Below are 26,311 nucleotides of genomic sequence, written 5' to 3'. Positions count from 1 at the left end.
TTTTGTTGATAAGATAGAAGACAAAGTACATGTTCAGCAGATCAACACCAGACAGACACATTTTATGCCTGCTGTAAAGACGATCAAATTATTATGGATTTGTACTGTTCCTCTGCTATTTGATCTATTACTGTGTTCAGTTCAGTGGAATTATTTGCTAATACACAGTGATAGCCCATAATTTCTTTATGCGTTCCACCCTCTTTATACCTCTGCATCACTGTAATATAGTTGGTTTATTTAGCATTTAAAAGTTCCTAGCATGTAGGTCAATCTCTCTCATGGGCAAAATTCAAGTACTGCCAACACAGTAAGTACATGGCTGTAGGGATCATTTTGAGGCATTTGTAATTTCTAATCTCTGAAGAAGAAATAGTCACAGGTGCTGGTGGATGCTTCTATATTGGTGAATAATTAGCCCAGCCACAAGAAGAGGTCAAGTCACAGAAAAAAAGCCTAGGAGGAGTGGAAGTCTGCTCAGCATTTTTTTCAAAGACACTTTTACTGCACCACTGAGAGAAGCGTAGGTGGATGAATGCATTACACAGATGGGTGATAAGAGAATGACTTTTTCTTTTCCAAATAAAAAGCCTTTATCCTTTCTTGCTGGACGTTGGAATGATGAGTCTGTCACTTTGAGAAAGGAGACAGTGATAATAAATGCCAGTAAAAGACTGTGCTGTCTGTCTATGCTTTGATGTGTAGAAATATTAAACATTCTTGATCCTGCTTATCCTACTTTAAAATGTCTTACTTAGTATATAATACATATAAAATAGATATATGCACTCTCATCATCTGCACAACAAAATATATTAGTCCAGACAGTGGCAAAACTAGATGTTTCTAGGCCCCACAGCAAAATAAATTTAGGGCCCCCAAAATATCCAGAGGTTGTCCTGTTTTACCAATATATATTACATGTACTCATTAATTAGGGCCTCATGGGGCCCCCTATACCTCCTGGGTCCCCCTGCAGCTGCAAGGTCTACTTCCTCTATAGTTACCGTAAGCCTCTGCCTCCAAACCTTCCTACAGGCAAAAATACAAATACTCAGATTTCCCTATAAATCATCCTAAAACAAACTGATGCCAAAGTGCCTGGCTGCTATGGTAAGCAACAGTAAAAAATAAATAATGTACCTCCAATAGCAAAGTACAGGTCTGGTATCCATTATCCAGAAACCTGTTATCCAGAAAGTTCTGAATTACAGACAGGCCATAGGCTCCATTTTACTCACATTTTTGATGTGATTTAAAAATAATAAAATGGTAGCTTGTACTTGATCCTACCTAATATATAATTATTCTTTAATGGAGGCAGAATAATCCTATTAGGTTTCATTAAATTTTAAATGATTTTTAAGTAGACTTTCAGTTTTTGAGATCCAAATTATGGAAACATCAGTTATCAGGAAAACTCCAGGCCCTGAGCATTCTGGATAACAGGTCCCAAACCTGTATAAGGATATTATGTCACCAAGGAGTCCCATGATTATATAAAAACACAAGGCCTTTCTTTAGCACTGCTGAATAATTGTTTAGTATGATAGAAGATGAAAAAAGCCCTCTCAGGGTGGCTTTGAGCCTGCCTTATTACACATGAAGAGAGAGAAGTTCTAGACTATTCCTTAATATATTAGATTTATTTGTAATGCTCTTTATTTGCCTCTTTGGTAAAATATTATTTTTGGTTGTGTTTTACAGAGACAACCTGTGTGGATCAAAATGCTGCTCTGCCCCGAGGACAGCACCTAAATCAGGGAAGTGTACCAGAGGTATGATTGGTAATTGTAAACCATTTTGGACTGTATGACAATCCATAGTACATGGATAAAACTGATTTTCAAGTAATTTTTTGCATTGCTTTTCTTTTTGCAGTTATGTGCATGCAAAAATGCAAAAATGGATGCCGTAAACTGCAGACTTGTGTATGTAAGAATGGCTTCAGGGGCACGCGATGTCAACATCAGTCTTTCCCTGGTAAATCTGAAACTGGAATCCCGAAGGCTGATGTAGTTATTCAATTCACTATGGTTCCAACTCTAACTCCTGCTATAAGCACAGCAGGAAGTACGGTCAACACAGACGTCTCAACTGCTGAACTAAAATACAGTGACCCAAAGGTGCAAATTCATTCAGATAAGAGCAAAACCTCGCTCAGATGGCAGCCTCTATCGTAAGTACCCATAATACCCTGGGTTTCTTGGAGCTGCTGCATAACCACCAAAGCATCAGCAAAGCACAGATTTTGTGGAATTCAAAAATTCCATAGCAGAGGGTACCATGTAAAAATAATCTTTTTTTATCAATGGTGCTTTAGGGTCTGATGCAACCCAACGGTCACCTCCGATCACATGGAGCAGGGCAATCAGAGGGAGCAAATAGTCCAGTTTCTCTCTCTGCACTAAAACAGTGTAGTTTACTGTCCATTCCTAAATATCCAGCCCTGCTATTTGCCAGAAAACCAAAACAGCTCACCTCAAGGAGACTCAGAAATCTCTTGGCATAAGGTCTGTACCCCAGTGTAGATAACCTACATAGCTACCAAAGCTATCAGATCCTATATTAAACAAAGCTCTGTCAATGAACCTTTAGGGCAGATCATTATCCTAAAGTTTACAGCAGAGCACTTTCATTTTATTAACAGTTTTGCTTTTGCCATATCTGCTTGAAATGTATGAAAATTCATAAATCTAGTGGTGTACCTTTAGATACATCATTCAGTAAGTTAGTGATCATTTTTTAGTCTAAAGATGCTGATAGCTGTAGTTCCTATTACATGAAAGACAACAAATATAAGCCAAGTGACACAATTTAAAAGCCTATTTTAGTGCTTAGCTACTTGAAACTAATCTAGTAATGGCAACTAGAAAACTTGCCTAGCTATTAAGAGGTACTAGAGCCAGGACAACTGACACAGATGGAGCACCAATATGCCAATACTATCTGCTTTGATACATATGGTGCTCCATGCAAGCTCAGGGGTATATAAACACAAGTTATCCCTGCAATTACCATCTGTCTTGAGCTGCTCCTTTTGTGCGTTGCATCTACAAGCAATGGCGTAACTAGATATTACAGGGCTCCACAAGAAATTAATTTTGAATTCCCTCGAAATTTTGTTACATTGACCTATTTTATCACTACTTATTGAAAATGCTCATTAATTGGTGCCCATCTGGGTTCTCTACATATTTGCCCTCCTCAATCTGCAGGGTTTGCTTCCTCTATAATTACACCCTTGTCATCAGGTGCATAATATGTCTATTTAAAAGGTATAAATTGTGTTCTATTAATCTATATGTAGAGCATGGACCATATCCCTACTCTACAGCAAGGCTTTGATGCTTCCCAAATGAATTACACTGGCTGGCCAAATTTCACAAAGGAAGTATATGATTGTCCCAAGAGGTCCAGGCATGTTGAAAAGCAGTTTTTGACAACCTTGCAGCATTACCCCTAGAAAAACAACAAATAAGGGGCACTGCCATCAAAATAAAGTTTGAAAATTTGGTGATGTATACTGAATTTAGAGTAGCACTTAAAAAATCAATTTACTAACATTTTCACAAAACAGATCTAAGCCAGTTACATCTGCACCAAATGAAGTATTAACATTTAATAGAAATAGGGAAGTATGCAAATAATTGCTATAATGACCAAAATAAATGAAACCATTAATAGCAACAAAAAAATATTCTCAGCTGTCTCCCAGATTCGCAGTCTGTGTAAGTTGCAGAAATGAGCAGCAGAGGGCCTCATTGTATAACTGCAAAGTTATTCATTCTCTTTTATAATAAACCAGTGAAGCTACTGAACCCTTACTGTTGTTCCCAGTGATACTTTTCTGTATTCTTCAACTATCCATTAAGTGACTTTGGCTCTTGCCATTATTGGGGATGTTTAACTGTATTGCCAATTCTTCCCAGAAAGAAAGATAATTATTTGGGCCGGGGGGGGGGGGGCAGAGGACAGTTGAGATACTGGAAGGTTTAAATGCAATGATACATTAGAGCATAGAGCATTTCCTGTGTGTGATAAAGTGCCAGATTCTTCTGCATTTTTGCACAATTATTCATCAATGGATCCAGAGCGGAAGGTATTTTTGGGCACTGTGACACCCAAAAGAAAGGATATTTCCGGTGGGGGACAAATAGATATTCAAGTTACAAGGGCTCCTCTCTGGGACTAGTACATAGCAGTCTTATCCCCACGTGAGCCTCTACTTACAATACATTATGGGACTTGGCCCCAGCATACTATAATGTGATGTGAGGGCACATATTTGCACCTATGTATTTGTTCTTGGGCTTACTTTATAATGCTCTTGAATAACAAATCCTGATATTTCAGGAAGACAACATGGCCATAACAACAGAAGAAGCAGATTGTATGCATATGTGTGGGCCCCAGGGATTCCTAACTGGCTCCTGAATGATGCACACTGTCAGTATTACGGGTGTTTAAAAACAAAAAAATACATGCCAAGCACATTTAAATGTTTATATTGCATTGGTATGTTTTTGTTTTAAACACAGCTAAGTGCATTTTTGTGAATATAAATGTATCTTACTATTCTATTTTATTATAAATGTAGATCAAGCTCACTAATTTGCACCATGAGCATGCACAAAGGGAGGGGCAGGGGGGGCAAGGTGGCCAGTCAGGTTGCCAGCCGATGGGCCACCACTGTTTAGGTGCACTCAAGCCTGCGTCTCTAGCCAGAGAAAAAGAACCCACCATGTTTATGAGTGTATGAACCCTTAGGGGCATATTTATCAAGGGTCGAATTTCGAATTGAAAAAAATTCGAAATTCGAATTCAAAAAGACCAACCGAAATTAAGTCGAAGTGTTTGTTTTGGTCAAATAGGTCAGTTTTCGATCGAGTAGGCCGAATTTGAATCGTACTAATCAAAGGAATAGCGCATTTGATCGAAGTTTTTCCCAAAATAAAACTTTGATTTTTTAAAGTCTACCAACTGACTCAAAACAGGTTCTAGGATGTCCCCATAGGCTAAAACAGCAATATGGCTGAATGGGCGAAATCGAATTTTTAAAGAGACAGTACATGATAAATTTTGATATTCTAATTTTTTAATTTTTTTCAAATTCGAATCGAATTTGGACTATTCCCTAGTCAAAGTATACAAAAAAAATAGCTCGAAATTCGAATTTTTTTCATTCGAAAATTCACCTCGACCTTTGATAAATCTGCCCCTTAGTGTGTGAAATTGTCTTTCCCCAAGTTTGAGGACTGTGAACAGGATCAGACTTTTTAGAACAATCATGTTGTAGTAATAATATAAAAGATATATAAAAATAAAACTGATTCAGCCCTACAGTTCATATTTGTCGCATGCACTGATTTTATGCTTTTCCAAACATTGATATTAAGTTCTGGATCATTTGATGGTGAGAGATTTTCGGAGACAATTTGCAGTCGGTTTTCATTTTTTTATTAGTGGTTATTGCGTTATTTACAGAAAAGTTTATATCAAAAACTATATAAGTCCCAAGGCCTCTTCAAGTGAAAAAAAAAAAAAAACTTGAAGAGGCCTTGGGACTTATATCGTTTTTGATATAAACTTTTCTGTAGTTGAATGCCTTTTTGAACTGGGGCGAGTCCCTTGGGCCTGGCTGAATAACTATATGGACTCCCGATTTTGAATTGAAATATTGCGTTATTTAGCTTTCTATTCAGCAAGTCTCCCGTTTGCAATTTTATCAATCTGGGTGCTAGGGTCCAAATTACCATAGCAACCATGCACTGATTTGAAAAAGAGACTGGAATATGAATAGGAGATGGCATGAATAGAAACACGAGTAATAAAAAGTAGCGATAACAATGGATTTGTAGCCTTATGGCTCATTTACTTGTTAGATGGGGTCAGTGACCGCCATTTAAAAGCTGTAAAGAGTCAGAAGGCATAAAAATAATTCAAAAATAATTTATTAAAAAAAAAAACTTAAGGCCAATTGAAAATTTGCTTATAATTAGCCATTCTATAATATACTAAAAGTTACTTAAAGGTTAACCACCCCTTTAACTTCATGTCTTTCTTGGATATTAACACAATGGCCTGTGGCTGATATCTTTTAAATGCACAGTATTTTCCACAGACTTGCTTGGCAGAGCGCCTACAAGCTAAAATACATGGGAAGTTCTATAAGTATATATTTGTCTTTACATTATCGAGGAACTAGTTACTATAATTGCAGACAGTGTTTTGTTCTCCAGTTCAATACTATATGAATGCAGTTTCATCTTCCAGTCTACAGGAGCTTCAGTCCATTCTAAAGCGGAAAGGCTTGGCCTCACATGGGAAGATCACCAGTTTACTCACCACACACCTGGAAACACAGAAACGCTTAATAGGCAATAATGGTGAGAAAGAGAAGCACTATGCCAACAAGACTATACATACCCCAAGGAAAGAATATATGAATCATAAGCAGATCCACAAGGCTGGTAAGCAATATGTCTCTAAACAGCATCGGTTTATATTTGTAGTAACTATGGCGAGAATCAAAATGGTGACCCCCAATGTGGCAAACATTTAGAGGATTTTAGGCTTATTTATTACATGCAGGTTAGGAAGTCTGCACCCTGCATTTACACCTGGGGTTTACATTAGACCACAGGGCTTATTTTCCACCACAGCCACAAAAATGGATGCAGTGGTTGCACATATATCTATATCCCTATAGCTGCGCTCAGCACTGGTGCATCCGTCTTCCCTTTTGTTGTGAATTGCATGCAAGTGCACTGATTGATGTAGAGGAACCCCTCTGGAATTTCCACAGTACCCACTTCAGGCTATGTCACTATGTAGAAGACTTGTAACTAAAGACTTAAGTCATTTAGACACCAAGTACAGGAAATCAAGTCAACCAGGCAAATTTCAGGGCAACTGCATCCAATTCAGTTGCTTGCTTTTTGTTACATAAGGGCAATGGTACACAATTCACCCAGGAAAAATCTCCTCTTCTGCGGCTGACTAATCTCCTCCAAAAGCTTCCCCATTGGCGATAATGTAAATAATTGATGGTTAAACAAATGCAGCGCTTCGTTTTACCTCGCAAAGTCGCAAGGCATTTCTCAGAGTTTCCATATTGCCAGTCTGAGATAAAGCAAACTTACTCAACAGACTATGAATAGTGTGTGACCTAAAATGCAATGGTCTTACATTCTAGTATTTACTTTCTGTTTATAGGCTTTGGGCCAACGATTTTTATAACAGTGGTGATATACAAATGAGTCTCATGTAGGCTAGAGCTGTAAAACGCTTGTAGGTCCCATGCAAACATCAAGAGCTAGACTGCCCTGCCCTTCATAAGTCATGCAAAGTATAACAAGCAAATTCTTAACTAACTGCTTTATGCTGAATACCCTCCTGTACACAACTGTGGTTTTATAATGTATGAATAGAACTCCAGAGTGACCATGGGGAAGTATGAATCCAGGTCTAAATTATAATTATTTTTCCATGTCTGAAAGTTCTGCATCAGACATGAGTTTGGTCACTGAGTTATGTGCATTCATATTTACATGTGGACTCACAGCTGTCAAACGTCATATGGTTGTTACAATTAAGAGACTGTCTTCCAAATGACTCAATACAGTGTCCATCTAAACTTGATGGTGTTTGTGTGCTTAGAATTGTAGGGTCACCAATGTGTTTCATGCTTAATTTTCTTCCAATTGAAAGTCCATGAGAGATTTTCATGTGATGGACACAAGTGGTTTCAGCAATAACTTCCTCCTTTAAATAATATTTTTGCATAGAAGTAAAAGTAAACTACAGTGTAGTAGTGTGTGTGGATTACAGACCTGTGCACATAAGTATTCTATTTTGTGTAAACAGAAACCAGTGATCAGACCAGTATTGGCTATACAGGTGCTCAGCTCTTCTAAAACAGTTATATCCAGTTTTAGCATTAATTGTACCCTTTAATACTCTTGACTCATTCTTAACATTGTTTTCGACAACAATTCTACATTTTCTGACTTTTTATGTTGTATCTGCCTCTGGGACACTTCTGTGGTACTTTGCATAACTCTATATGACCAGACATATAATTTTTTTCTTGAACCATCTAGCTTTCTTTCCTGTGTCAGCCATTAACCTGTTCTGTTTGTTTATCATTGCTGTACATCTTTCCCATGTTGGAATACTATATACATTTTTGCTTAAAAATGATCTTGGCTGCCCTACCATATATCACTTGGTCATGTTTATTATTGTGCCCAATTCAGAGTAACTCATATCATTTTGATTGTCCTGTGGGTGTGTTTTTATGGTACTGGGCAAAGTGCTAGCATATGGACCTCAGGCAAAGAAGGGGGCCACCCATTTGGGAAGCTCTGAGTGAAGACTGATCTGGCCAAGAGTCATTTTGCTGAGTTCTCCTGATAAATAATACTATGGTGCTTAAATTAGTATTTCACCTTTTATTTAACTTTTTACATGTTATAGAATGGCCTATTCTTGGCAACTTAAAATGTCTTAATTTTTAAATTTATTTTATAATTTCATTATAGTTTTTGAATTATTTGCAATCAAAAGTCTGAAGTTAGGGTCTCCAGGTAGAAAGTGATTACTCACCACAGGAGGGAAGAGGCCCAGGTGCACCGACCTGAGCCCTCAGCACAGAGAGCGGACAATCCAAAAAGTCTTTGGAGCAGGCACTCAATGAAGACAAACTTCCACCAGGCAATTCGTTCAAAGTGAAAAGAGTTTATTGTGTTCACAGCCTTATGCGTTTTGTGTCATACACAAGGCTATGGTTAAATGTTTATGTGGACACAATAAACTATTTTCACTTTGAACTAATTGCCTGGTGGAAGTTTGCCTTCATTGAGTGCCTGCTCCAAAGACTTTTTGAATTATTTGCCTTCAGCTTGTAATTTACCCCAGCAGCCAAACAAATATTGCTCTGGGAGGTGACAATTTTATTGTTATTGTCACTTTTAATCACATAACACGTTAACATTGACAGATTATATAAATTCATAGCCCAGCATTACATATTTTAGGCAGCACAACATTTAATAGGCTACAGCAGTGTTTACATTTGTAATCAGCCTATGGAAGAATTGCCCAGCATGACCAAGAAACAGAATGGCCTCTGCAACGTGTTCCCCTTTGTGTAACAGCTGGGCTGGGGGAGGCATTGGGGCAACAGCTATTGATGCATAGACTCCCCCAAAAATGCTGACACATTGTTATGGATTTTCATAGGAATGTGTCAATATCTTTTTGTCTTTCTATGCAGACCCTGTCCTATTCGTCAGCAAGTTGTTGCTATGTTAAATTGGATCCTAGCAATCAGATAGCTAATGAAATTCCAAACTGTTAAATAATCAAAAAGTTAAATAATAGTACAATTCGGAGACAACTGGCTTCTGGTCTGTGTACATCATACTAAAAGTCAGTTTAAATGTGAACTATGTCTTTAACAAGCTCAGAGTATAAGTTTGCATAAAGCATTCTCTTCATCCATACTGGTGTATACAATTCTTCTAAAGATTTTGTACAATACAACCCCAAACAACCTATTTGGCCCAGTGCCTCACCTTATCAACAGCCTAATAGCATATACCCACTGTAACTCCAGTCTATGTCCTGTTATTGTTTCCCTCGTCTGCTCAAGACTTGAGACCTGAAAACGCCCAGCTGAAAATAATATTATTTACACTGATAGGAGTTTCCTGCAGCCGTTGAAAGAGAAAATGCAATAGCAGCCAAGGGTCTCTCTTCCCACACCCAATTTGCTATGGTCTCTTTTACTGTAAAAGAAAAACATTTTCAACCTCAGTGCCCTGCTCTAAATGCTTGCACAGCATCAGCCTGCCCTAAATTCTTCATGTGTCTCTTCGGCATTAGGCTATTAGGCTTTTTCACCCTTTAACTGAACTGCTCTCAAGCCTCAATACAAAGTTGGCAAATTTCCCTCCCTACTCTAGTTAGTGCCAACGTATAATGAGAAACTTTGTGTCAACTATTTCCAAACTAATCTTTGCCACATTTGTATTAGTCTTTCATTGAATGTGTATACCTGTCAGTCTTATGCCCCATGTCTAAGGTGTCAGTGTTGTAATAGTACGTACTGTGCTTCTGCTTGAAATATACAGCTACACTGCTTTTACAAGAAAAAGTAAATTGCTTTAATGTCTACTCTAGCTCAATTTCACTTGATTGCAGGAAAAGGGCCTTCTAGTCTGCCAGTTCTTTAAACTGCAGAATGATCCATTCATGTTACCCTCACAGCCAACCCAAATACTATAATGTACTGGCCATTGTGTTTCTGTTGGAAAATAACACGTGACGTGCAAATTCTATGCCTTACACATTTCTCTCTTGCATCTCAATGAACCTTTTGATACCTCTCTAAAATGCAGGGGAAAAATCCCTGTATATTTATATTAAAAAACATTATCCATCTACCAACCACTTCCCTGCCTGTACAGTTATACAATGCTCTCATTTGCTTTTCTCCAGGGTATCCTTTTTTTTGCCAGTTAAATATATGGAAAATTATCCTCTTCCTATTCTTAACCGAGACAGTTTTTGGCCTAGCTCCTTCTCATACTAGATTAATAAAAAAATAACATAAGCAGATGCATACAGGAATCCTTTTATTAGGTGGGTTTGATGGCTACAAAGTTAATACTTGGGTTTTACTACCCCATTCGAGACGTGTGTATAGAAAAATGTTGCGTTGTCTGAGGGGAGAATAAATATTGGAAAATGGCATGTCTTTTGACCTGTCCATAAAATACATGTAGAATTTTCTACATTCTTGGGGACAGAAGTCAACTCAAACATGGACCTTATATGGCATGGTTTATCTCAAGTATCTCCTGGTTTAGTGTTCATATTAATGTACTGTTAGTTTGTGCTACATTACATTGACTGGCAGCAAAACAAAAGCATGTTTATATGAAAAACAATTGTCCTATTGATACATTCATGATTATGGCCCAAACACTCAATGCAGTCTTGTGAAAAAATGTTCTTCTTAGGGTTTGGGGTGGGGATGGCAATTTAATTGTTGATACACTCAACCTTATCAATCCTAGGCAAGGAGATACAACCAAAGTATTGGACGATTTTTTTTTCTGCGTGGCAGATCAAACTTCTATAACTCATTAATATCCTTTATTTATATAATGCTAACATATTCCACAGTACTCTTACCAGAGATTATACATTATTTACATCAATCCCTGTCCCAGTTAGAGTTGCCACCTATCCGGTTTTGACCAGGACAGACTGTTTTTTTGAGTCCCCAAGATTGACGTGATGATTGGCCAATCACTCGTCGCCATGTCATAGTCCAGCCCCTGATGTCACCAGACTGCCCCCCATATGTCATTGGTCCGCCCCACCATGCAACTATCCATCTCCATTTACGTCACTGTCCCGCCTGGAGTTACCACCGGGAAAATGTGGCAACCCTAGTCCCAATGAAGCTTACAGTCTAAGGTTCCTATCACACACACTACAGTCAATTTTATAAGGAGCAAATTAACTTGCCATATGTTTTTGGCCCAGAGAGATACAGAACAATCGAAAAGTTACCAGTTTTTTTCACAGCTGGGCAATTGCCACAACCTCAGGTTTTAAAATGCAGTACTTAATTACTTATTATTTATTAGTTCACCTACACATACACCCATTTAATGCAGAACCTGTGCCAAATAGTCCAACTTTGGCCCACAAGTCTGCTTGGATAGTCCTATCATTTATAGAGTGGATATTGATATGACCTGACCAACTTTCTTCTAAGTATTTTCAATATTCTACTATATATACTGTACATAGGATACACAGATCCTTCAGAAAGATGACCAAAACATTGAACTTTGCATGCGATTAAATGGTTTATTCATGCTTGAGGATACTAACTGACTTCTAGAGCAGCCACCTTTGATGAATTATCCAGAAGTGTTCTTGAAATTCTTTATAAAGGTATACTTGAGTATAATTCAATGTCTTTGCAGTACGAAAGCAAAAGACTGACTGTCATGCTATACTGTATGACAAAGGGTACCCGAGACTTGCCCTTGTTTCTCTTATGTTCTTGTTCCCTCATAACCTTATTTTATGTCCTCAAAAGCACTTTATTAGAAAAATCAGAATCAGCAATTTATGATTAGAATTATTGACTAAAGAACCAGCTGACTGGCATTGAGTTCCGTGCATGTTTTGGTTGGAAACGTTGGTAATGAAATGTCCAGAAAATGTAACCATCATCCTGTAGCTAGAGTGTATTTTATTTCTGCATAGATGTTATTTATTATTTAACAGAAATAGGGGATATCTATGAAGGTTTTCATTAATACAGGTTATGGTATAGCTAGTATAAGTAAATCTAGAACAACTGGACTAGATTTACTCGTACTAGATATAGAAATAGGATATCATTGTCACCCCACCAGATGATACATTTCAGATAGATCTGTTTATACTATGCAATGAAATTTAGAATTATACTGCTTGTCAGATAAAGATGCAGCATGATACAGATTTGTTTGTTCCAACCAAAGCAATTGGGTAAATAGTTTTATTCCCATTTGGCTCATAGCAATTTTTACAGTCAATTTAAGACAAATGGTTGGATGCAATGCAATTCATTTGAGTCAATTGCAAATTGCATATATTCACATAATGATGTGACTAATTGGATCCAACTTTCAGTCTGACACAGGGACAAAGATCTGCAGTGTGCATGAAGCCAAAATCACAGGGCTGTCACCACTACAGAATGCATTTGGCCATTTAAAAAACTCATAAATATGCCGGTGTATTGAATAATTAGCATTTTAACCCATCTCAGTGCATTCTTGGGCAGAACATTTTGTTACATTACACAGTTTTATGCAAGAATCCTCGTAAGTCACAACACAAAGGTACATTAAGTCCATGGAAGGAACAGGTAAGACGTATTGTTTTTTTAAAGGTCAACCAAAGCACTAGAACAGTGTTTATGGGACTTTTTAAGTTCAAGTCTCCCTTGTAGGTCCAACCATTGGCCAGGGCATCCTATATTTTGTAATATAATTAAAGATATAGTAATACATTGGTATGTCAATCATCCAGCTAAAGTTTCAAGAACATCTAGGGCAGTAAAAAAGGTTTAGCAACTCTTGCCCTTACTGACATTCAGGTGTATCTATGACAGCAAAAGGGGGTTTTCTCCCCAATCTTACTCTAACTTTTATTCAAGCCAGGATCATCCTACCACTCAACAACCCAGGGAGGCTCAGCCCCGTAGGGGTATTCGCTTTAAACTTATCTTAATTGCAAACCAGGTGGAAATCCAGGCTATTGCAACAGGCTGCTGGACAGTGAGGTCTGACACGTTTTGGGTGTGGCACCCTTAATCATAGGCTCACAACATTGTAATTACAACTTACTTAACAACTACAACAGCAACCCCTACTGGGCACTTCTTGAATAACACATCTATACAACCTGCACGTTTATATACATATACTTATATCAGTAATATGGTTTATTATTGCTGTTGTATTGTCTATTTTAGGAAGCTGTAATTACAATCTTGTGAGCCTATGATTAAGGGTGCCACACCCCAAACACACCAGGCCTCATTGCCCAGCAGCCTGCTGCAGTAAACCACAGTTTTTTAGCCAGGAGTGGAAGGTGGCCAGGATGCCGGTGGTAGAGCATTGGTGAAACCCCGACTTTTTTGGATTATCAAGCGCAGATCATGATGTCAAGAGGGACATCTGTCATTGACTTCTAGATGACTTCGACAGGTTCGAGATGGCGTATTTTCAGATTCAGATTTTTAGCAGTATGATAATTCTCTAAAAATTTGAGTTTATTTTTCCATGAAAAATAAGAGTTTTCCCCCTAAAAACTGAGTAAAAATTGAGCTGTAATAAATGGACCCCCGAGTCTTCAATTTTCTTCTGTACCAGTACAAAACAACATGCAGTTTACCCTAATTTAGGGATTTGCAAACCCAAGAATAGTTTTGCATCTGGAATCATACAAATCAAAAGGTGCAAAGTCATTGCTGATTGTTCGGCAAAGCATATTGCTGCAAGCTATTTTGAGGAAAGCACACATATTTTTCTTTTTAAGAAGGCATGTACGCTTGTTATCATACAGTACTTGCATATGCAGCATTCAGAAATGTATTTTTTTACCCTTAGATTAAAGATTAAAGTTCTACATTTTGTATTTGGTTCATTGTACTAATTTGGGAAAACTGTTAACCATTTTAATCAGCCCATCTGGAATGTGCACTTGTAAATCTGTGTTTTATCAGGAAAGCTTTCTCTTTTGGGCCATCTGTTACCTCACTAACAAAACATTAGATAGGTCATGCACCGGCAGAGAACCTTGAGACACTCCACTTGTTACCTGTATTGTGATGACTATTTCAATCAATTACACATCTATGGTACAAACCTAAAGCATGTCCTCAACCCTTAAAACTTAACTCTTTCTGATACTGCGTGAAAAGCTTAACCAAAGTGCAAAAAGTCTTTGTCAACTGAGCCACTCTTATTTAAACTGTCAAAAAAATCTATTCAACATGATCTTTACTCAGTAAACCCATGTTTTTAAATGATGCAAGTTACTTTCTCTTAAATATGTGAGCTAGCATAGACTAGCTCTAGCCACCCTGCCTCAAACATTCTGATTATGAAATCACAGAGGTAGAAGGCAGAAGGGGTTAATCAGAGCAAAGTAATGGCTGATGGGAGACCCATGTAAACATTGTTGTTGGACCACTGCCCAGTGAGTGTTTTTAATTAGTCGATCCACATTTCATATCATGGCCAGCTTGCTGTATAACCCTGCATGCTTTCTGTCACTCCCTCATCCGTCCTCCCTTTTCTTTCTTTCTTTCTTTTCTTTTTTTTTTTTTTTTTTTTTTAACGTAACATGCTCTCATATAGTGAGACTGTCACTCGATCTCCACTTCACTCTCTAACATGAGAGAGATGCACAGAGCATTACAGGACCCCTAAGAAAGCAACGGCATCCAGATTCCCCCCCAAGTTCCCCCCTTCTCCCTCCCTTCGATTTACTACAGGCAAGATTTGCAAGAAGGCAAGCTTTGCAAAAACTTACAGAGCCCAAAGCAGAGAAACCATCTTGCTAATATTAAATCCCCAGAGCTAACAATCTAGCAAATTGTTTAGAATAGAGTATGGCAGGGAAACTGGTGCTTATATTTCTGTCTCTGTATTGCTTGTGGTGGACACCAGCCTCTGGACAGGTGGAGAAGGTCAAAGTGATGTTTACTCCAATGGTTTGCCGTGTACGATGCCTAGGGGACAGATGCACTAACCAATGTGAGAGGGGAAACATGACCACTATCTATAGTGACGAGCTGTCCAGTAACAATGGGGAACATGGCTTCAGAGCTTGTAAGTATTCCCTGCGGCAGAAAGCTGCAATAGCATGATTCTCTGTTCCATTGTGCTTTTAAATATTGAACCTGGGATTTTACCCGCCAACTAAATTATAGTGCACAAACTTATCTCATGCTTTGCTTCTAGGAAAACTGCTTATTGCTAGATTAACTGTGTTCCTAGTCAGCACTGCCCCTTTGCAGTGGGAAATTATTTTTAAAAGCAATAATTGTTACAGTATTATTTTACACTTCTTCAAGGTACACAACGTTAATTGTGGAAATGTTTAAATGCTGGTAAAATTAAATCATTGGGCAATTGGAACATTACAAATAGGGAGGCTTTGGGAAATCCAGATTCTACTGCAGATTAATTAACACATTGGTGTTCTGGTTTGCATATACTGGATGTGATTAGGAAGATCTGAACCATTTAGCATCCCAACAATCGTAAAGCCACAATAACTGTGTTAACTGAAGTCACAAACTTTTTTAAAGCATGTTTTGTTTTTTTTCTACCAGTGCCAAAAAACTCTTGTTCGATAGCTAGATAATGTAATTATGTAAAAATAGAACAGAATTAAAAACTATTATTATTTAACTGTCTTAATGTATTGAAAAGTATCATTTGTATCCTGTATTCATCATGTATTTATAATGAATTTTCTAAACCCCTGGACGAGAAGAGTAGGGCATATACAGTAAAACAATACTTGCAGATAAATGTAAATGAAAATGGTGACAACTTGATTTCGACTCTAGAAGGAATGCTAAAGAAATACCAGATGGCAGCTGGGGTTAGTGGGAAGTTGGACATGAGGGATCACATCACAGACTTTCTTATCATTTAAAGTAACAGTAGCACCAAAAAAGTGCTTTAAAGGAATGACAATATAATGTAGTGTTGCCCTGCACTGGTACAACTGGTGTGTTTATAGTTTATATGAACAAGCAGCTGTTTAGCCATGGGGCAGTCATTCAAACAATGGATACACAACAGATAACAGAGCTTATCTGTTATCTGCTGTGTATCCTGTGCCTTTTCTCCCTTTTCAGCTTTGAATGGCTGCCCCCGAGGCTACACAGCAGATTATTTATATAAACTATAGTAGTCTTTCTAAAGCAGACACACTGCTTTTACCAGTGCATTCTACTTTCATTCTTACACACTTACAATTGTTGGTGTTACTTTTCCTTTAAGATTGAGTGATAGATTCTCCAAAAGTATTGTCCTGTATCCTCCTGTGATGAATAAGCTTCTCATATACTGAGACACTTGCAGGAATTATTCAAAGTGGTCTTTAAGAGGTAACATTTGTTTGTTAATGGTGGAGTTCTAAGCTCTTAGGTTCCACTGCTGGCCTGGGTGGAGATTGGTCAGTAGTGATACTGGGTGCTATGGCAGTAAATAGCTATGTTCTAATGTGCTAATACAGCTCCACCCCACTTCCAGCAATCTTCCTGCTTTGCTAATTCTACTGACTGCAGCCTTGTCCTGACTAGACTTAACTACATCAGATGGGGCCAAGCCAGGAGACTTAATCATCCATCTGGCCCAGGCTTTGAGGGAATATGAGTGCTAGGAAGAATGAGGGTAATCTACAGCAAAATCATTTTAAGAGATCACAAAAAAGTTTTTAAAATGAGATCAAAATCTGATGGAATATTAAAGGGAGATGTGCAAGCTAAAATCTTGTACGCCTCTTTAGAACTAATGAGTAAGAAGGTAAATAGAAAATCTAACAGAGCATAGGAAGTAGTTAAGAAAATACTTTTGTAATGGTATGCACAACTTTAAGATTAATAAGAGTAGTTTACATTTCACAGAATAGTACTAGTTGACAGCGTAGTAATAGGAGATGCTGAGGTAGAGGAGGAGCAAAAAAATGTATGGTCCTGGCAGTGATATCCATGTCATGCAGTGGTGATGTCTGTTGAAGGAAATGCTAAATACTGAAGATGGAAAATTCTGAATTTTGGTCACTGCTACATGTGGTGATTAAAGTAGTCTCCCCGGACAAAGGCCACTTCTGTTTCACCAAAAATTTGAAGAACTTAGGATAGCATTGAACCCTCATTTAGTACTTGAAAACTCACCATTGCAAGTTTCCATAAACTAATCATGGGAATGGGAAGCAATCCCATAATACTCACTGTGACATGATGGAGGAATTAGTTCGCTGATGACATTTAGTATGTTCCAGACCACACTATGATTAAGGCATTGATTGCAAATAAATGTCTGAAAGAAAAAGAATGACATATAGTGGAGTTGTTAACCCTTAACAGAAAATCTTTGAAAAGAGGCGGCGACCTTATATGTTTGTTTAAAGGGGTGGTTTACCTTTAAGTTAACTTTCAGGCCAATTCTAAGAAGCTTTTCACTTGGCCTTCATTTTTATTTTTTTATAGTTTTTAAATTGTTTGCCTTTTTCTGCTCACCCTTTCCAGCTTTCAAATGGGGGTCACTGACCCTATCTAAAAACAAATACTCTGTAAGGCTACACATTTTATTGTTATTGCTACTTCTTATTACTCATCTTTCTATTCATTCCATCTCCTATTGATATTCCAGTCTCTTATTCAAATCAATGCATGGTCGCTAGGGTAATTTGGACCCTAGCAACCAGATTGCTGAAATTGTAAACTGGAAAGCTGCTGAATAAAAAAACCTAATAACTCAAAAACCACAAATAATAAAAAATGAGAACCTACTGCAAATTGTCTCAGAATATCACTCTCTACATCACACTAAAAGTTAATTTAAAAGTGAACAACCCCTTTAAGATGACAACTTTCTGATCACTGGAAAATGATGCATTTACTTGTAAAAGAGTTTGCATCTCTGTTTAAAGCAGGATAAAGAAATATCTATTAAAACTATGCATATACCAAATTTGGCATATATATCTGAGTTTTACTCTAACCAAATATTGTCCTTTAATCAATTTAGTGTTCCAAAATCTTCAAGAGGTTCATTAAATATGAAAGAAAAAGGGCTTGTTACAGGGTAATGATCAATAATTGCTTTGTAATAGTTTATTTCTAGTATGGAATGTCTTTGTCTGTAAAGGGTGAAAATATACTGGGTCATGTCATTCATCTTAATTTATCACACAGCCTATGTAGCATTAAAGGCACAGAACAATCCCTTATCCTCTGCCTGTACTGAGGTAAGGGAGCATACATCTGTAGCCCTGTGGACAACCAACTTTCCAAGGCAAGATATGTACATATTGGAGTCAAGGGACTGCTAGCCTACTAGGCACAAGGCATGGAAGGTCATTATTATCTACTTTAAATTCAAGAAAAACAATAATACCGAGTCTTGTGTTCAATTGTAGTAACAAATAACATTAATTGTTTTTTTTTTTACAATTGGTACAGTATTGGGATTTTATGGTCTGCTGTTGAAAATACTTTCCCTGAGTATCTTCCCAAGCCTTAATTGGACTGGGACAAGGACAATTCTCATGAGCCCTTTCCTATTTGCATCATAGTATGGTCTACAGAGTGGGCCCTTAATGTCAGTTTCTGTGGTACACCCGTCCCTAGCAGACCCAGTTCAACATTGAATGTAATTCTCATTTGTTGGTGTTTATCATTCCCTTTAAACCCTCCCATGTGCATGTCCCATTCTGACTTCTAAGCCACTGTCTGGTTGCTGTGATAATTAAGTTGTAGCTTCCACGTAATGACCCCAGTAGCACTGTGGAAAAATACTGTGTAAATAAATGAAATATCACAAAAAACTAATAACCAATTGTCTTAGAATATTAATAGATGCCCCCCCCCAAATTTGTAATTTAACCTATGTTACCACTATACTGTATATTGAAATTGCTCATTAATTAGGGTGTCATTTGGCCCCTGTACAATACTGGTCTTCCTGCAACCCCAGAGTCATTTTTCTGTATGACTACGACCTGTATAGTTCTAGTTTACGTTACTCATTATATGTTAACTTTCTGCTGTGAAACACTACTTTAATATTGTAATCAGAACCTTATAAAATGTTAAATATGAACATGTGCTTTCTGTAGTACAATTTCCACAATTTCCACAGCATTTCTCTGTAGTCTACTAAACATATATACCAAACATATTTTAAAAACTGCGAACAAAAACACTATTTCACAGGACAAAAAGGTTCTTCGAGGTTCTTTATCCACTTTTTCTACAATAAATCATTTTGGGTAGTTGTGATACTGACTAGACTACTTTGTCCTATATAAATTACCCCAGTTTTGATGGAAGCATTTATGGTATCACTGAAGGGCATATTTTTCAAACTGTGAAGAAAACAGTTGATTTGCCTGAGATTGACTTGCACTGAGGAAGAGCTTGCTTGGAACGTTACCTATAACTTGGAACTTTACCAAACCTGAAAGGCACTTGCTTATAGAGTATAGAAATAAAAGTTAATGCAGTCTAACAGCATTATGATACAGTTTGACCTGTGGCTTCAGCTGTGCCGATTATTGGGAGAACAATACATTGCCACTTGCCGTTACTGACTCCTTCCCCATGGCTAACACTACCCTAATATGCAGGTTTTTTTTAATGTCTATAAAGAGCTCAGAGTATAATTACTTATTAATCACAATCAGAGCATACAGGGTGTTGGAAAACAGGAGTTTAATATCATTAATTGTTCTCCTAAATTTAAAGTCTTAGGGACCACCTTGCTGTTCCTTTTTTGTTCCTTCTGCCCCACCTTACAATGGAAATGGAAATGTGGGTTTGATTTTAATACAAATCCCAGTTCTGTGTGTGCAATTCTGTGGTGCTCTATCTGGGAACTCTGCTGCTCAGGAGTTTCATATAAAACACAATTATATAATGGCAATCAGATGGCACCCACTCTGCAAAATGTGCTTACAGCGTTTCGGGGGCTCTACCCCATCTCTCAAGTGTTACAGTAGTGAACAGGAAACAAGTATAAATAAGCAAAATGAAAAAAGGCTTCACCCTCCAATTAACAACAACTTTAAAGTGCATGCCCCCATCTCTTAAGTTCAAATAGTGCATACCTGTCAGTGACAATCAATTATAACATATTGTAATAAAAAATCCAACAATATTCTGACCATATTCAATGAAGTTTCCATCTGCAGTTTGTTATAATCTCCACCTCTACAACCTGCAGTACCATCCACCTTAAAGGAAAACTATACCCCCCAAACAATGTAGGTCTCTATAAAAAGATATTGCATAAAACAGCTCATATGTAAAATCCTGCTTCATGTAAATAAACCATTTTCATAATAATATACTTTTCTAGTAGTATGTGCCATTGGGTAATCATAAATAGAAAATTGCCATTTTAAAAAATAAGGGCCGCCCCCTAGGATCGTAAGATTCACTGTACTCACAAAAATACCAACAAACCATACATGTTAGGTCACATGAGCCAATTAACAGAGTTGTGTCTTTTGCTTCCACACTTCTTCCTGTTACAGTTAGAGTTGAAGTATTTCTGGTCAGGTGATCTCTGAGACAGCACAGAGACCATCACAAAATGGTGGCTCAAGGCAAGAGATGTAAAAGGGCAAGATTTACTTAAATATATATTCCAGTTTGGTAAGATTCTTTAATATGCCACTTAATATGATATGAACTGTTGCTTAAGTGTTCATTTTGGGGGTATAGTTTTCCTTTAACTGTTTACTGCTATGGCCCTGTATTTGTACCAAATCCTCCATCCTTCTGTAAGATCTCCCAATGCTTATATAAAATTGCCCTGATATGATCTGAATTAGCATTGTAAGTAGTTACAAATTGAACCCGATCCTCACGTTTAATTTGTACTTTTCCTTTCAATAAATCATCTTTTTGTACACCCTTTACTCTTTCTTTCTGTGATTTAACCAGCCTCCGATCATACCTATGCTCTATAAAGTTAGTAGACATCTCCTCTAGTCTTGCTTTACACATTCTATCCTGAGACACAATTCTTTTAACCCTCAATAACTGGCTATAAGGTAATCCCTTCTTTGTGTAGAAGAATGAGTCCAAGAGAAATCAAAATGTATCCAATGCTTCTCATTCACACTCTGTTTCCTGATCACATTGATCTTAATATATACAATTTCCTTCAAGATTTTTTTTTTCTTATTATTAGGTCTACTGATTCATTGTCTTTCCATAGAGTTTTCATAAGTAGACCAGAGGTGATACCAAATCACAAAATCATAAATACCATCTCAAGGTTAAAGAGGCACACCCTCAAATTAACTGTTTGACAAATAACAACCCACCAAAAAGTGCTCCACACTCCCAGGGACACTCTCTATTTACATGACTTAGGTGCTTCATATTTCCCCCTACATATAGTTTGCAACATATGTGTTGCAGTATAGGATGAGCAAATGTGTCATTCTCTGCAGCCATATAATAAATAAACCACAAGGGGCATATTTATCATTATTAGGACCTAGTTAATCAAATTGTAATCGCTGGTGTACAAAGATGCAACTTATCTATAACAGAGGGGATTGTTCCATTTATGAGACTTTCAGTCCATTTGTGCAAACACTGAGGGGCTTTACATCTAATGAGATCTGGAAATGAAAACCACCCATGTAAAAATGCCTTTGTTCATTTAAGTTTAAAGCTGAGGTAACACAGTGGGAAATAAGGAAAAAATCAACATCTTTATACAGGTCCCATACATCTTGTTGGCATATCCCATGTTGCAGCCAGATTTGCTTTCTATAGTGAACATTGGTCATTAGAGGAGTTGTCAGTTTGCCATTAACCCATTATGTTTTCTGCATAGAAGTATATGTACATGTATATATGAATAGAGAGTCTTAGTGATAGCACTAAGCCACTGGATACAAGGACAAAACAAGAACTGACAAAAGGGATTGATTTATTATTATCATTATTACTATTATTATTATTAATAACGCATATTCAAAGCACCAGCATATTCTGCAGCACTGTACAATATATGGGTTTATACAAAGAACATACAGAATTACATACATAGCGACCAATATACAATACAAAAGGTGTAGAGGTCTCTGCCCAAAATAACTTACAATTGAAAAGAAGACACAAGGTGTGGGAATGGACAAGATCAGAAGTAAGCATGGGGATGTAGCATAATGCATTGCATTTAGCCACACACTGAAGTAATGCTAAATTAAATGAGGGTAGGTTTCTCTAAATAAATGTGTTTTGAGAGATCTTTGGAAGACAGAAAGACTGGGAGAAAGTCAGGAAGACTGTGGGAGTGATTCCAGACAAGGGGTGTGGGGGCAAATCTGGAATGCAAGTGTGTGAGGAGGTAATGAGCGAGATGTTGAGGAGCAGGTCAGTAGAGGGGTGTAACAAGCGGCTGAGTGAGTATCTAGAGATGAGTTCAGATATGTAGGGTGGGATAAAGTTATAAACTGCTTTGAATGTGAGGGTCATTAGTTTATATTTTATTCTGAATGGTAAAGGAAGCCAGTGCAGCGATTGGCAGGGTGGCATGGCAAATGATGAGTGGTTGCTGAGGTGTATGAGCCTGGAAGCTGTATTGATTATAGACTGGAGAGGTGACAATCTCTGGCAGGGAAGGCCAATTACTAGAGTTACAGTAGTCCAGGCATGATATGATGAGAGAGTGAATTCAATTTGGGCAGCATCTTGGCTGATACATTATTGTATTTTGGAATGTTTCTTGGGTGCAAATGACATGATTTAATAAGTGACTGGATATGAGATGTTTTAGATAATAAGGTGAGTGACCCTGACAACCAGTTAGCATTTTCAGTTCCGTTCAACTCTTGGAAACTGATGGAAAAGAGAGAGCATGCAACATACTCTTTAAAGTACTAATCTTAGCCAACCCCCTTGCCCTATTATCACCCCTTCCTACACCTATCCTCCCCAGTTTACCCTACCCTGTTCTAATATGCTGAATTTGAATATCTCTTTATTTTGATTGACCACTGTAAACAATTGAAACACTTTAATGCTGAAACAAAAAAAAAAGTACATATGCAAGAAAGAAATGTCCCCCCTGCATATGTAACACAAAGGGGCAGATTTATCAGATGTCGGAGTGAATTTTCGAAGTAAAAAATGTTGAATTTTGAAGTAATGTTTGGGTACTTCGACTAGTCCAACTTCGATTCGAATTTGAAAAAACGTAGAAATGCGAAGGTCAAATTTTTTTGAAGTACTGTCTCTTTAAAACTTTGACCATTTGCCACCTAAAAGCTGCCGAAGTGCTGTTTTAACCTATGGGGGGCCTCCTAGAACCTGAATGGAGGCAATTGGGGGGAGTTTGGGAGATCGAAGCTTGAAGTAAAAAAAACTTTGAATCGAAGTACGATTCGAAGTAGGCCCACTTCGACCTCAAAAACCTTTGACAACCATTCGATTGGTCTTTTTGAATTCGAAGTTCGAAGTTTTTTTAACTTCGACCTTAAAACTTTGATAAATATGCCCCAAACAGTATGGAAATTTGTATGTACAGAATGGTATATCTTACAAAATGGCCTCCAGCAGTAGAACACTGTCTTTTAACCATTCCCGCCTTTTATTAAAGTGGTGAACTTGAAATTCTGTAGGATCTACAGGCTTAATTGTTTCCAGCTACAAGAATGTCTCCTGAACACATGAACACAGCCCAGTTCTGTCCACCTGCTTCAGGATAAGAGCAGACCTTAGAACAAGAGCAAAGTGCCAGAATGTTACCAGGGCACATTATTTGTTTCTTACAAAACACAAAAGAGCTGAACGGGAAGGGGGGGTTGGGGCTCGGCTGCTGACAGTATGACTGGATAAGTGCCAATGATGTCATTGCCTTAGCCTGAGTGGTCTCCAGCCCCTCCTTTCCTCTGAAATTCAGGGGGGTAAAGTAAAATGCTAAAAAGGGAGAGTTGTAAGGCAAAGCTTGGAAACTAAATGTGGGATGCCTGCAAGTTTTCCATGAGCGCACCAGCTCGGCCAGTGGGCAGTAATTTGGTGGTATGGGTGGAATGTCAGAGCACTAATGAGAGACAGACATTTCTTAAACATGCAGTTCTCTGCTAGAGAGGAAAAACAGGCTAAATTCTGGTTCTCGGTTGGTACTGTGCCTAACCCTGCAGCAAGCCTTCAGAGTCAGAAATAGTATGTGTGCATAGGGCTACAATAATATAGTAAAAATGAAGAAAAATATATCTATACACTGGAAAATTGGCTGTTAGACCAGTTCGACCACCGCAACTTTGTCCAACTGTCATAAAATGTCATAAGTAAACAATACTGAATACTTCTAGTTCTATAGTTCTGTATGCTAAAGGGGGCCTAAAACATTTCACACACATTGCCCGGGGTGGGGGTTCTGGTGTTGTGCTTAATTTCCTTACAAAAGGCATGGAAATCAATAATTCTATTGCCTGATGACATGAAAGGTCATTAATACAGAATAGGCAGTGTGAACATTCTGATTCAATGCAATGCATAAACTAAGCTTTTTTTGTACCTACCCTTACTTTAGTTCTTGAGTACAGATGGTATTGCTTCACGGCTAATATACATTATCTGTAGGCTAGGGAGGCAATGTTCAGCAGTAAAGGCTTTCCATATAACCCACATACACACTCTTGCTTTCCAGAGATGACAACCCTTCATGTTATTTTAGAGGCAGAACAGTCTTTGCTTGTCCACTACTAACAAGCACAAAATGAATGATTAAATAACAAGCCACTAAGTAAAATATTATCTCGAGCACACTGCTTATATTATCTGGCTGGAATGCCCAATCCATTTCTGACAGGAGATCAAACATCTAATTGAGGCAGTAAAACAAGACATTTATTTTGGCCAATCTCCACGCCTTGCCATGCCAGCATTAGTGCAGACCTTATCTGATCCCTGCAGGACAGCCATTAGTCACTGCGATTACCAGCTGTCAAACTTCTTAGTCACAATCACTCTGATCCTATGAATAGCATGCGGAATATCTGTAAAGCCGTGTAAGACAAAATCACCAACCATAACCACTATAATGTCATGGTTCCCCATGTAAAATAATGTGTAGATATAAAACTAAAAGTAATGATATTATGTAAACATGTAGCCAAGTGTAAAATGAGAAGATCATGGTCACAAGTGTAGGTGTGAGATCATGGGTTGCATGAGAGCAGATGGTGGAAGGGGCCCATAAATATGGGGGTCCTAAGCAGATGGATGCCCTGTCTTGTTCCAGAACCAACAACAGTATTACACACCTCAATAGACATTGGTAGATCACATTACCCAAAGTAATACAAGTTTGGTCTGTGATCTACCGATCTTTTGGCAATTTAGCATAACAGTCTATTGGAAGTATGTAAATCAAGGCTTACTAGAAATGCACTCAGATCAAAATATGCATGGCAGTTGCTTGTTTAAGGAGAAAATTCTTTGTCTGCTTTAAAGAGAAGATGCTCATTTATAAACACTGGGCACTTTTGCACCTGGGCAGTAACCCATAGCAGCCAATAAAACGCTTGCTTTCATTGTTCAACCTGCATTTGGCTTAAAAAGCTAATCACTGATTGGTTGCTATGGGTTACTGCCCAGGTGCAAATTTTCCCAGTGTTTATAAATGAGCCCATAGTGTAAATCATTTGCCATTGTCGTGACCGTGTGTTAGGCTTTAATTTTTTGTGCCCAGAATATATAATTAAATTTTGAGGTGGACAGCCAATTGAAAGAATTACAGTTTTGATTATTATAACCTATTACATGAAGATATTTCTCTTTTAAAAAGGGGACCATAGAGACCCAATCTAAACAGGTCCTATTTTTGGGCTTCAACTCGCTGGTTAACAACAGCAATATAACTATAACTCCACATAACATCACATAAAATGATTAACAGCTACCTTGACAATAGCATTCTCCATAGATATAGGGCTAATTTACCAGTCTCATAGC

The 26,311-nt window shown here is 37.8% G+C and overlaps 1 protein-coding gene across 3 annotated transcripts in view; it reads left to right on the top strand.

Moving 5' to 3' along the window:
* The first annotated feature begins 1,706 nt into the window (after positions 1–1,706).
* ltbp4.L (latent transforming growth factor beta binding protein 4 L homeolog) overlaps positions 1,707–26,311 on the top strand; it is a 77,651-nt gene continuing 53,046 nt past the window's right edge. Inside the window, exons 1-3 of one of the 3 annotated variants that reach the window (XM_041572931.1) lie at positions 1,707–1,778; positions 1,882–2,179; positions 6,277–6,473. In XM_041572931.1, the coding sequence (XP_041428865.1) occupies positions 1,884–2,179; positions 6,277–6,473 (493 nt within the window). In that variant the 5' untranslated portion in view covers positions 1,707–1,778; positions 1,882–1,883. Of the gene's footprint in view, positions 1,779–1,868; positions 2,180–6,276; positions 6,474–14,957; positions 15,420–26,311 lie in introns of those variants that run through there. The other 2 variants (XM_041572932.1, XM_018230227.2) reach the window with 2 other exon arrangements.

Source organism: Xenopus laevis, chromosome 8L, assembly GCF_017654675.1.
Source record: "Xenopus laevis strain J_2021 chromosome 8L, Xenopus_laevis_v10.1, whole genome shotgun sequence".
In the NCBI taxonomy this organism is placed as follows: domain Eukaryota; kingdom Metazoa; phylum Chordata; class Amphibia; order Anura; family Pipidae; genus Xenopus; species Xenopus laevis.
Note: the sequence above shows the minus strand (reverse complement) of the source record. Positions and strands in the feature narration are given on the sequence as shown.